At 40.7% G+C, this 13,295-nt stretch overlaps 2 protein-coding genes across 2 annotated transcripts; one reads left to right on the forward strand and one right to left on the reverse strand.

Annotated features, from left to right (window-relative positions):
* Positions 1–1,520: 1,520 nt before the first annotated feature.
* Positions 1,521–8,129, forward strand: LOC135773942 (long-chain fatty acid transport protein 2). Its single transcript, XM_065283866.2, has 10 exons — positions 1,521–2,256; positions 2,615–2,824; positions 3,363–3,521; positions 4,295–4,419; positions 6,107–6,301; positions 6,379–6,469; positions 6,590–6,788; positions 6,900–6,997; positions 7,092–7,222; positions 7,292–8,129. The coding sequence occupies exons 1-10, from the start codon at positions 1,779–1,781 to the stop codon at positions 7,466–7,468; spliced, it is 1,863 nt and encodes a 620-aa protein (XP_065139938.2). The 5' UTR covers positions 1,521–1,778; the 3' UTR covers positions 7,469–8,129.
* A 300-nt stretch (positions 8,130–8,429) lies between these two features.
* On the reverse strand, positions 8,430–13,287 carry hdc (histidine decarboxylase). Its single transcript, XM_065283865.2, has 12 exons — positions 13,148–13,287; positions 12,712–12,884; positions 12,515–12,628; positions 12,300–12,422; positions 11,889–12,029; positions 10,949–11,092; positions 10,782–10,848; positions 10,460–10,622; positions 10,206–10,293; positions 10,037–10,135; positions 9,814–9,915; positions 8,430–9,583 (listed from the first exon to the last, which is right to left on the reverse strand). Exons 1-12 carry the CDS (start codon positions 13,206–13,208, stop codon positions 8,957–8,959), a joined length of 1,902 nt encoding a protein of 633 aa, XP_065139937.2. The 5' UTR covers positions 13,209–13,287; the 3' UTR covers positions 8,430–8,956.
* Between the last annotated feature and the right edge of the window lie 8 nt (positions 13,288–13,295).

Raw genomic sequence — 13,295 nt, forward strand, 5'->3', positions numbered from 1 at the left:
TTTCAAATTGGTCCTAGCTGTGCGGTCTGGAAGACCAGATCTACCAGGTAAAACCAGCTGACCCACCAACTTGACCAGGCTGGAATTCGGGCCAGCTTAAACCAGCTACTTCCGTGCTAAACCAGCCTGATACACCAGCTTAACAAGCTAAAACCAGGCTAGAACACCAGTCATCCAGCATAGGTTGGTTTTAGCTGTTATTTTTCTGCAGGGAATATAATACATTTGATTTATAATGCACTTTCTTGCATTATAAATTCAAAGCACCATAATATAAGAGATTATTATACACATACAACAGAAAGAAGTTAGTAATAATCAATCAGCAATAGAAGGCAATTTGAAAAAGGATAAGTATTTATGGACGACTTAAAACAGTCCAGGTTTGCTGAGTTTCTTATCACCAACAGGAGAGAATTCCAGAGAATGAGACGGGGTATAGGCACTGGGATCTGGTCAATAAGGGGCGCTAGTACATTTAGTTGTACTATTTCAATATAAGTCATTTTATTATTTATTTAAAAAAATCTAAACGTGTGTGACATGTTTGTGTGTCTGAGGCGCACCCCAAATGTGTGTCTATGTAGGTCAGTAAATGGGGTTAAAGCATGTGACTTGAGACTGAGCTCTAATTGGCTGGTTTCAGATTGGCCTTGGGGCGCAGCACTGTGTGCCCCAAACATTCATAATTATGTTGTAAGTAAATCAATATTGTTTTATTTATAAGCTTTTGACCTCATGTGATTGGATCGTTCTCAGAGTCTCATAACTGCATTCCAGATTGTCGTTTAACTGATAGGTACAGTACTAATCAGTGGAACCAAGTAAATGTGCATCCCACAAATCTCCATCGACTGCAAGATGCTATCCTATCAATATGGGCCAACATTTCTAAAGAATGCTTTCAGCACCTTGTTGAATCAATGCCACATAGAATTAAGGCAGTTCTGATGGCGAAAGGGGATCCAACACAGTATTAGTATGGTGTTCCTAATAATCCTTTAGGTGAGTGTAGATAAGACATGAGCTTATGAAATTATTTGCTTATTTTGGAAGTTTTTTCATTTAAAACATAACAGTACACGCAAACACATACAACAAGTAGATTATGATGTATATATTCTGTACTGTAATCGCATTTTTGTAATAATTTATAATGGCAGAATAAATAAGCCAACTAAATCAGCATATTTTAATCAGCATAATATTAGTTGTTTTTCTGAATTGTCTTTATCTGTTCTGCTTTAACTTTGTCTATACTTCGTTTTAGTTTTAAATAATGAATACTGTAAATCTAAATTTGTGGAAAATAATCCTACAGGAACACAGGGATTAATTATTTTAAAATATATCAGGGCCACTGTTATTCTAAAAATGTGAGGGCTGCGAGGGGCCTCCAAATGTTTAGAACCGGCCCTGCCTGAAGTCTTAATACATAAAGGAGCTCAAAGATGGTGGCGCAAACATTTACCTAAAAAGGGGTTGGCAAATGTATACAGTAGCAGTACATTTACATGTTTTTGGATTTGTTTGTTTAATTATGGCACAAAATTCACTCTATAGACATGACCCTTGCCATTAAATAACCAACTTTGACCACGTCAATAAATAAATAAAAGATGAAATCTTCGGTATTTTTTAAGTGCTTGATTTGTAAACGCTATTGTGAAAGAAAACTATGACGTGAATAAATCTGTGTTGATAACCTCCTCCTTCACGACAACAAGAGTGCGCTGAAAGTTCAGATCTTGAGCCCAAACACCGAACGCATCTCAAAGATGTTTCTTGAATCGGTTCTGCTGGTCTGCCTGGTCGCTTTTCCTCTCATTCTTAAACTGATTTTCCCGTTTTTCTGGACGGACTTTCTCTATCACATAGAGTTGCTGCGGATTTTAGTCAAGTTTGTTTCCCGCAGTCGGCGGCGACCCCCGTTTTTCGCGCTGGACAGATTTCTAGAACAAGTCAAAACGCGACCGAACAAAACGTTTATCGTGTTCGAGACTAAACGTTACTCATTTAAAGACGCGGACAGAGAGAGCAATAAAATAGCAAACGCGTTACGTGCCGTGTCGGTTCTGAGATCTGGAGACCCGGCGGTTCTGTTCATGCTGAACGAGCCCGCGTTCATCTTCTGCTGGCTCGCGTTGGCGAAACTCGGTTGCGCATGCGCGCTGCTCAACACCAGCATCAGAGCGAGGAGTTTGATCTCGAGCTTCAGATGCTGCCGTGGCGCCAAAGTTCTGATCGCGTCAGCAGGTGAGAAACCTACACACGCACGCGCGCACGCACAGGGTAAAAACACAAACAAACAAACAAACATGCTGTGAAAGTAAAGTTCAGCACGAGTGATTTACAGATCTTCTCCACACAACAAATATGTAAATAATTGTGTGGTGGAATTTCTATTTAGATAAAACTAGATGTGTGGACCTTGGGAACATTTCCAAGGTAAGTTAACTAACTAAAGTTATGGTTGCTACCGTCTGTATGCCAGTAAGAAACCTATTTAGAAATGATGAATACCATGGTAAACGTTTATGACTCTGTGAAAAAGATTAGTCTTTGAATTCAGATGAATGTTCAGCAGTGATGTTTTTGTTTGTTTAGGTCTCAGAGTTGCAGGCAGCTGTTGAGGAGGTTTATGAAGACCTGGATGATGTGATGATATTTATCATGAATGAAGAGCTCAGATCATCATCATCATCATCACGTGTGAAGAGTCTGAGTATGCTGGAGTCCTCAGACTCAGATGTTCCTCAGTCATACAGAGCAAACGTGTCCTTTACTTCCCCTGCGGTCTACATATACACATCTGGAACCACAGGTAACACACAGACACACACAGATAAACACACAGTCTTTGATTCATTACAAACTATTGGACATTTGAGTCAGAGTGAACTCATAGATGGCACTTAGATGGTTTCATTGGACGCACACGTGTTGTTTTGGTTACGCGTCTGGACTTAACTTCCGGTTTCTGTTTGTTTAATGTCTGACTAGTGTCTAAACTGAACTCTGAAACAAATACCTCATCAATAATAACAAATGTTTTGATTTGAGGGGATCAGCGCTATTTGAATTTGTTTAGCTTTTTATCAGAAATAAACTGCTCTAAAAGGACTCTGTTGTTATTGATTCTTTGTAGAAGTTTACCAAAACTTGCGCTTGTTTATTTCTGTTGTTACTGCTGAAACCCTCGTTTAAATCAAGAGATTTTCTGTTATTGTTTTGCAGAATGGCAACACGATTTTACAGTTTCATTTGACAGTGATTGTTGTCAGTCGTGAGTAACTGATGTTCATGGGTTGTGAACGTGGTTTGATTTGACCCTAATACTGATGTGTGTGTGTGTGTTTCAGGTCTTCCTAAAGCTGCTGTGATCAATCAAACCCGTCTGCTCGCTGCGCTGGCTGTGTTGGCGTCCAATGGCGTAACAGAACGTGATGTCATTTATGTGACTCTCCCACTGTATCACACCGCAGGCTTTCTCATTGGTTTCCTGGGCTCTGTTGAGACAGGTGCTTGTGTTCAAAGTACATCGTGAGATTAGTGTTTAAGAGATTAGCTTGTGTGTGTTTGTGAAAGACGTCTTTGTGAATTAAGTGTAAAACTGTGCGGAGGAGAAACTGGGCTAAAGGTCTCATTCTTTCTGTGTTTTTAAAGCTTTGATTGTGTTTACAGTGCGCAATATAACATGTGTTCATGTTTCACGTGTAAAAAACGTGGTATTTTTCACACATTTTTACTTATCTGTATAGCGCTGTTTTCACTGACCTAAAATCGGTCTTCCTTGTTCTATGAAGTCCCTTCTTCAGAAGTACGTAACAAGTTCTGATTGTATAGTTTGTTTAGTGTGTTGTGATTCGATATCAGCTTAGCTTAGCTGGCAACTGACGTATTCCTGTGGGCGGAGTTTAGTCAAAAAACGGTTCGACGTCATTAAATCAGGAAGAAGAGGACTGTAGTCCAAACCGGCCATTCACTGTACGCTTTGAAAGAGGAATTCTGTTAAAGAAAATAAATCGCCTGGCAGTGAACTTTGAGCTTTATCATTTTACAGGTATTATTTATGCTATTATAGCAACATTACACACTAACTAGGCTTTAAAAAAATGGGATCAGGAAGAATGTGACCTTTAAAGTTCACGATCATCAAAAATCCACAGAAATCTTCTTAGTGTTTTAAGTTTCTAATACTGTTAACGCCAATAGTCCGGTCAGGTGCAGTCAAAATAAATGATGTTTCTATAAGAATAATTATTATTATTATAATCATGTCTTTAAAATTTAGGTTCAACTATCATTTTGCGTCACAAGTTTTCTGCATCTCGGTTTTGGGAGGAGTGTCGGCTGTATAACGTGACTGTGATTCAGTATATCGGAGAGGTTCTTCGCTATCTGTGCAACACACCAGAGGTAAAACACAAAGATACACAATACAACTAAGGCCCGTTTCAATAAGGAGGTTCAACCAACTCTCAGTTTAAACTTGAGTTTAAGTAAAATCATTAAATCTGTTTGAAGATGTTAACAGTAACAAGACAAGGCCTAAAACAAAGTTTTGTCAACACCTGCAAATTGGCCAGTGACTTGAGAAAATTGACCAGCCATGAATATTTATTACCGACCATGAGACTTTTTTAAGATGTTAAATAAATCTTTGGTGTCCTCAGAGTACATATGAAGTTTTAGCTCAAAACACCCCACAGATCATTTATTATTAAGATGTTAAAATTGACACTTTGTAGGTGTGAGCAAAAATGTGCTGTTTTGGGTGTGTCCTTTAAAATGCAAATGAGCTGATATCTGCACTAAATGTCACTGCTGTGGTTGGATAGTGCAGATTATGGGGCGGTATTATTATAATAAGATCCCTTTTGACATCAGAAGGGGAGATAAAATTCAATTAGCTATTTTTTCACATGCTTGCAGAGAATGATTTACCAAAACTAAGTTACTGGGTTGATCTTTATCATATTATAGCACTTAAACATGGAAAAATTCTGTTTTCGACTAGTTCTCCATATACCTGGATGTCATCATGCAGCGCTGCACAGACCAACTGGTGGTGAAGTTGACAACACCCGTTAGTCCTGTCCCTCAATAAAAAAAAGCTTGAAGTGTTGTTTTAACCCGGGGTTAGGCCAAAACACCATGCTGGGTTAAAATGACCCATTATTATTGTTACTCAAACATGACTGCGTCCGAAAGCTAAGGCGGCTGACTTGTTGCCTCGCTGCCTCATGAGACAATGACTTCGGCGCCATGAAGGCAGCTCAGAGAAACACTGTCAGACAGCGTTAATTGATAAAAAATGTCACCGGCCAACTGCAGATTGACACAGTTTCATATAGCTGCCTAGTTTTACTGTCGTTTTACTGGTATTTGTCGTGTGTTAATTCTACGAGCTGACAGTAACAGAACGTTGCTATATAACATAAATGATGATGTTTAATATTTTAGCTGTGAATGAAACAGTGTAAATGTGTGAAGGATCTGTTTGTGTGAATTGTGCTTTTGTTACAGTGAAGTTTAGCTAAAACACTACGTCTGTGTTCTTAACAGTACAGCTGCTGTACCCTGAAAACTGATCCCAGCACAGCTGGTTCTTATAAATAACTTCAAATTCTTCTTTCCACTCTAAAGTGCACGTCAGCAAATATCAGCTCGCTTCAGTCTCAGTCTTTACATTTACACCAGTGTTTCAAATCAAATGTCGGATTTGGGATTTGAATTTGGATGGAGGAATATAAACAATCCGACTTAGGTCATTGAAACAGGATTCTGAAAGAGCACATGAGCTCCGATCACGTGATCGCCCTGACAGCCAATGAGAGAAAGGTTTAAGGGCTGGGCTCTGATCTCAGAATAGCCGCTACTCTTTATTTGGAATAAAGCTTCAGGAGTGGATGAAACCGATCTCTTGAATGCATTATGACTTACAGGGGCAATGTCAGATCACATGTGATGATGTTTGATTTCAGGTTTCACAGTCTGCTGAAGTGTAAATTCCAGCCCCGCATTGAACTTTATGTTGAATATTTCATGCAGGTGTTTGTCCTAAAGCCTGTTTGGTGGTGTTTTTCATCCGTTTGTCTTTCAGAGACGTGACGATAAAGAACACGGAGTGCGTTTGGCCGTTGGCAATGGACTTCGCGCAGACGTGTGGAGGAAATTTCTAAACCGATTTGGGAAAATTGAAGTGAGAGAGTTTTACGCCTCCACAGAGGGAAACGTAGGTTTCGTGAATTACGCCGGACAGATCGGAGCCGTGGGCCGTGTCAGCTACCTGCACAGAGTAAGCCTCCGTCACTGGGCTTACAGCACTGTCGTTTAAAGACCGACCGTTCAAATCACGTATCATGTTTTTCTCAGAAACTATTCCCATATAGCCTGATTCAATACGACACGGAGCGAGATGAGCCGGTCAGAGACTCCAAAGGCCTGTGCGTAGAGGTGCCTAAAGGTCAGAGGTCACGTACATACACATGAAACGTGCAGTTTCGGCCCGTACGGAGAACATCAAACACTTCATAACATATCTTGAGTTGTGTGGTTTATTTGTGAATGTGCCATGTGTTTCCAGGGCAGACCGGTTTGCTGGTGTCTAAGATTACAGAAATCGCTCCCTTTGTGGGTTATGCACAAAACGAGCGTCAAACTGAAAAGAAGAGGTTACGTGATGTTTTAAAGAGCGGCGACGTGTATTTCAACAGCGGAGATTTACTGAAAATCGATGGTGATAATTTTATCTACTTTCAGGATCGAGTCGGAGACACATTCAGGTATCAGCGTCATGTTGTGCTGCTCTTAAATATCAGACTCGATTGACGGTTTAATGTTTATGATTTAATCTTTTGCATTGATGATTGATTCTGATCGGTTCCTGCTATTAGGTGGAAGGGCGAGAACGTGGCCACCACTGAAGTGTCTGACATCATCGGTTTCCTGGATTTTGTCGAGGAGGTGAATGTTTACGGAGTGAAAATTCCAGGTTTGCAGATGCTACGTTTGCTCTCGATACGATTCAAATTTTCCAGGTTTGCGTATACTAACACGGCCGTATGCACATTTCTGAATTTGTAAAGGCCACGAGGGACGCATCGGAATGGCTGCCATGAAAATAAGGGATGGCATGGAGTTTGAACGCACCAAAATGTTTAACCACGTCCGTCGTTTCCTGCCTACTTACGCGCAACCTCGTTTTATACGACTTCAGGTAAAGTTTATCTTATGAAGCGGACGCACGATGTCCTGTACTGCTATCATAAAATGTTTCTCTCTCTAGAGTTGTATGGAGGTGACGCGCACATTTAAACAGATCAAGCTGAAGCTGGTGGAAGATGGATTTAACCCCACTGTGACCTCTGATTCAATGTACTTTCTGTGTGAGAGCGAGAAGACGTACGTCTCTTTAACCCCCTTCATTTACCAGCAGATCTTAACTGGCAGCATTAAACTTTAATGATGTTTTATTAGTAAGTAGCATCAGTACCACAGTGTGTTAGTATTAGTAGTGTTATTGATTACTGGAGAGGAACACAACACTTACAGGAAGAGATGTTGCTTACCAGTAATGCAGAACTTACTGTTTATTACTGGTTAGTGATCAAACACAGCTTCTTGTCCTGTTTAAACTAATCCATATTAACAATTATACCACAGGTCTGTTGAATGCTTTATTCTTATTGGCTGAGAAATGTTTCATGGGTGTTGATTATTTTCTTTAAACAGCACACCCAACTTGTCAAATGTCTTAAAATAATCACCAGATCAATGTCTGTGGTAACCGTGGTATAAGAGGAAAAATTGACTCCGGTCCTTTGAATTATTTGAAAATAATGCACACCTGCGTAACTATTTTCTTAAAATTCAACGGCCCGTCATCAATTTCCCTTACATAATCTATTAAGTGCATGTGTTTAGTTCACACTTTCCTGGTTCTCCATTATTATTATTTTGTATGCTAGTTTTATACTTGATTGCCATTTATTATAAACGTTTAAGAAATTCTTGAAACGGACATTTCACTAATAATTTAGAAATAGTTAACAACAACAAAATGACTAGTATTGTGGAGTATAACTGAATAAATGGATTGTATAATAATAAATTATATTGCACAATATGCGATTGCAGTCACCTTCTTCATTTATTGATCGTCTGTTTCACTGTAATGGGGTGTACACACTAAACGCGAATTCATCTATGAGTAGATTACAAAGTCAATGCAAAGACTAATCAAACACACCTTAAACAGATAGTTAAAGTCTTACTAAGCATAGAAGAAACATCCAGGCAGGTTAGACGCTAGTTTAATTCTCTTCTGACCTCACGTCATGCGACATGAAACATATTAGCGCGATCATCTGTTCTTCCTGGATGACAGAAGAGATTTTCAGATCGATCAATAACAGAGACCGATGAACTCAAATCACATTTATTCAGCTCACAAACTCTACATAGATTTCACATAAGATGATGATGTTTAAAGACACAACGGTTTTATTAGGACTTAGGATTTAAAAATAGATTGACTAGAAGTAAAGTCTGTAAAAGCCTACAAACAATGCAGAGCTAAAGTATTTTGAGATTTGTCCTAATGTTTTAGAAATTATTTTGTGAGATCTGCCTGTGTGTGTTTGTGTGTGTGCGCGCATGTACGGGTGTTTATACACTGTGTTTTACTATCATGTCCCCACAATGATAGTAAACGTCTTAACCACGGTGCTGGCACAATTTAGATTGATTAGAAGTCAAAACTAAATGAGGTTTGTTTCAAAATGTATAAATGCTGAAAGTTTTCAATGAGGTTTAGTGAATATACAGTTTGTACAGATATAAAAACCATCATGTCTATGGAATGTTCCCATAAAGCTGGAAACCTCTGTGTGTGTGTGTCTATATTTTGATGTTGCTGTCAGTATGTAAACACTGTAAATGTTCTTGTGTGTTATTTGGTGGGTAGAGGTCGTCCCTCAGCTAAAGGGAAGCAGTTAAAGCAGCTTGCCCGACTGGTGACCCAGCCTCTTCTGAAGGGGTGGTACAGCTGCTGCATCCCACACTGAGCCCAGACCTGCGACAGACTCGGAACGCTGTTGAACTTCAGCAGTCGCTTCTGCGCTCGCTGTCGGGACTCCGTCGGACGCTCCGGGATCTGGGCCAGGGTCTCGTTCGGGCGGTGGGCACGGTCAGGTCTGGCGGGCGGGAGCTCGGCACTGCAGCTCAAGGAGCGGATGGCTCGCCTCTGTCCCTGCCGCACCAAACGCTCATCTATCATGGGTTCCAGACGCATCCTGCTCAGCTCCGAATGGATGGTCAGCATGACTTCTTCCTGTTCCTGCGCGATTTCTTCGTCAGACGTCAGACTGGGTTCACGCGCGACGCCCCGGGCCTGCAACACGTCTCTGGCCGTCTGTCGTATGAGACTCCAGTCCCTCTCGATGTCCTGAACGCTGGTGAACTGAGACGTGACGGTGAAGCGGATGATGAGTTTGTTTCCGATGGCAGCGGGAATCAGAAATATCTGACCTGATTTAGTCAGTTTCCTCAGTAACTCCTGCGTCGCACCGTTTCCCGCCTGCGAAAGAAAGAATTCTGCTCTTTTTTTTATGAGGTTTAAGGCACAATACAAGCGCAGCAACCATGAAACCCTTTCTCAACCTCATTGTGTAACATACATCTCTAGATAAGACAGAGCAACAGAGAGGGGAGGAGGTGAAGGGTCAGAGGTAATAAATGTAAGATAATCAATAAAATAAAGCAATAACAATAATGACAATAACAGAGTTTGAAATGCGTTTCTCTCACTCGTAAGCAGAAAACCACGAGACCGAGGTGACGCTGAGCCGGAATCTGGAAGTTTGTGTCCTTCCTGACCAAAGACTCAAACAGCTTTGCCATCTCCACACCCTGACATCACAGACGAAACAAGATAAATGTTAAAATGTATGCAAAAGTCTGCAAATGTTATTATAGCGCGGGTGATTTTTGTCTTATAGACGTCCGGCAGGCGGATGATGGCGACTCTTACGTGTCTTATGTGAGCCTGCAGGTTCTTCAGACCGAACGAACGCATCACAAACCACAACTTCAGCGAACGAAAGCGTCGACTCAGAGAAATCTGCCAGTGCTGTGGAAACGACAAGATGAAGTTGAATGAACAGAAGGAAAACGACCAAAGAGTAAAAACGTGTTTGTACCATGAAGTCGGTCGTGTCAGAGTTATCGTGTCTCAGGTAAAGCGGGTCGACGGTAAACGTCTGCTGGAGCTTCAGTTTATCCTTCACCCTGCAGGTCAAACACAGAGACGTCTCTCTTATGAACTCGTGACAATGATGCTTAAAATGAATTTCTACACTTTTATGAAAATTCATACACAGTTCAGCATTTCATTCCCTCGACGGTCAGTAATTTCTCATCAGAAAAATGAAAGCATCATTCCTTAGTATCTCACCAAAATGCCGTACAGTCAAAATGGACCATCATCCACTTGGATGGGTTAAAGACGAAAGAATCTGCAAACTCGATTCCATTGGTGAAGTATCGCAGCTCAGGACAGAGGAGGGCGGAGCCTGCGTACGCCGCATCCACGTGCAGCCACAGCCCCTCGCGCGCACCTGAACGCACACAGATTCGTACAGCGTATAAGAAAAATGACTACGGTACCGTACTGTGTAAATACCATGGTATACGAGTGTGCTAATCGTTCAGAACCATCTGTTCATATCATTTTCATTCATGATATCCTGCATTCAGGTTTATTAACACACACTTACACACTGGGCCCAGTTCCTCCAGTCGGTCAAATGAACACACACCAGTGGAGCCAAGAGTCGCACACAACTGCAGAACACAAACACACAACACACATGATTGAATGAAATCACTTGATCTGAAACTTCTGCATTGATCTGTACTGATTGAGAGAGAGAGAGAGAGTCACCATCACAGGTATGAAGCCTCTCTTTCTGTCTTCATCAATGGCACGCTGTAGAGTTTCTCCACACAAAGCAAATGTCTCATCTGTCTCCAGAAATCTGATCTTCACCAGAGATATCAGACCTGCTTTCTCCACTGATGAATGAGCCTAAATACAATCATACAGTATATACAGACACAATGGTGATTATTGATCCTCCTGAGAAGCAGGGAAACAAAGTTGTTGTTGTCTTTTAAAAACTAATGTTGGTGTGGTAACAAACACGTTGCCAAGAATAAAAAAACACTTATTTTAATTTTATGACCACAGTAGTGGACAACAGGACTTTAAAGACGGTGGTTCACGATCTCTGAAAGCCAACGTTGACATTTGAAATCACCTAAACAAACACGCCCCTAACCCAATAGAATCTGGACCCCACACATACGCAACCCAGGCAACGATGATAGTTAGTAGACACGCCCGACTCTCTTTTCCAAAGCGTTTTTCTAAGATCATGCTCCCCGCCTTTAATGTTCCGAATTACATTCATCTTGAAGTGTTTTTCCCATTATATTAAATTTTCACATGTATTTTATTTTTACATTCATTTCATTTTCACCACAATGTGCATTTAAAGGTTATACGTTTTAATGAGATATTTGATCTGAGATGATATTTACTGTAGCATTCTTGGAGACACATAGGAACATGTTGCTCTTAATCCAGCGTTTCTCAAAGTGTTGGGGAAGAGCAACATTACAAGTGGGGTGCGACAAACTGAAGGAAATTTTGTCAATTTTTTGGTCACTTTTTACTAGAAAGCCCAGGATGTCCTCTTAACAGGACAGTAGGATTCAGATAGGTTGAATGGTGGAAATGCATTTCAGATCTCTTAAGTCAAGCACAGAGGAGAAAACTGAATAGCTGTGTCTATATGAGGATATGATTATATGTCACAGACCTGATCCGAGGCGTAAGCGATGAGTTTAGAGTTCAGCACAGACTCATCTGTGTCAGCGTGACTCGATTCATTTTTCATCTGCAGGATTTTGTCTTTCCGGGCAGCCAGAAGAGCCATCAGCGTACATTCACTCACAGTACTCTACAACACACACACACACACATACACAATATTATACACATTCACATCAATACATCACAGGCATACTGCATTTCCAGCATCATTTACACAAAGATTCAATTATTAGATGCTTTCACAGTCTAACGCTTGCTTTTCTCTAATGGTGAAACAAATATAAACAGTATGAATTCATCAGCACAAACATAATCAATGTAGATTAGTAATCTATGACCTGACCCAGAACCCCAGTTTCTGTTATAATAGCCGTGTTGTGTTGTGTGCGGGGTTTACTTGCAGTATTCCTCCTCCGTTGCTCTGTGGATGATGGTGTAAATAGTGATCTGGTAAACCGAGTCCTTTACACAACCAGTCCAACACACACATCTCAAGCTCAGTGCACGCTGGACTCGAAGCCTACAGAGGACACACATTCAACACAACACATTAAACTGACAGAGAAAGTTTGGTGTGTGTGTGTGTGTGTGTTTGTATATTTTTTGTCATACCCAGGTGAAGCCGAGGCAGTTAATTGCGTCTGCGAGCATATCACCCAACAGAGACGGCCATGAGTTCAGCGCAGGGAAATATGCATGCATGTGTGGACTCTGCCAATGCACCACCTACAACACACACAGAGAAAGGACATTACATGCACTACATGTTTAAGAATATACAGTATATATACATATAAAGATAGACAGACCCCGGGCATTATGATGTTCTCAACATCCTGCATGATGTTACTCCAGTCCTCGGGTTCATAGGGAGCACAGCTGGGCAGCAGAGGATGCATGTAACCCGGCTGCACATCTGGAACGACACGACGATCCCGAATCTCTGTCAGATACCGACGTATAAAATCCACCATCTCCTTCCCTACACACACACACAAATGTAAAAAAGATGAATGAACATCACAAACTAAACAAAACAAAACAACACATAAACACACACTGCATTAATACAAAAGAGAGATGAATCAACCCTTAAGAAGTTACAATAAAACCAAATTAAGACAAAAAAAAACAATGAACATACAAAATAAATAGTAGATGTGTAAAGCATTAAAGTATAAGAGAATAATAAAAGAGAAAATGAAATCTTTATGTAATGTTTGTTCAGTGGTTGTTGGCTGTTACCTCTCAGTGTGTAATCGTCTGCCTCCATCTTCACCTGTAGCTCAACAGATCTCAGTGTCATTCACTCCTTATATTCACAAAGCCAAACCCTCAACATCACAGAGTCATCATGACCATATCATCTCTTTAATACACACACATAGTCTCT

The sequence above is a fragment of the Paramisgurnus dabryanus genome, chromosome 9, assembly GCF_030506205.2.
Source record: "Paramisgurnus dabryanus chromosome 9, PD_genome_1.1, whole genome shotgun sequence".
Taxonomy (NCBI): domain Eukaryota; kingdom Metazoa; phylum Chordata; class Actinopteri; order Cypriniformes; family Cobitidae; genus Paramisgurnus; species Paramisgurnus dabryanus.

Coding starts and splice junctions, on each gene's coding strand:
- LOC135773942 (XM_065283866.2), top strand. CDS start 1,779: ATGTTTCTTGAATCGGTTCTGCTGGTCTGCCTGGTCGCTTTTCCTCTC. Junction 6,302..6,378: donor GTGTCAGCTACCTGCACAGA/GTAAGCCTCCGT, acceptor TGTTTTTCTCAG/AAACTATTCCCATATAGCCT. Junction 6,789..6,899: donor CGAGTCGGAGACACATTCAG/GTATCAGCGTCA, acceptor TCCTGCTATTAG/GTGGAAGGGCGAGAACGTGG.
- hdc (XM_065283865.2), bottom strand. CDS start 13,208: ATGACACTGAGATCTGTTGAGCTACAGGTGAAGATGGAGGCAGACGAT. Junction 12,030..12,299: donor ACGGAGGAGGAATACTGCAA/GTAAACCCCGCA, acceptor TGTGTGTTGTAG/AGTACTGTGAGTGAATGTAC. Junction 9,916..10,036: donor TGCAGGCTCACATAAGACAC/GTAAGAGTCGCC, acceptor CTGTGATGTCAG/GGTGTGGAGATGGCAAAGCT.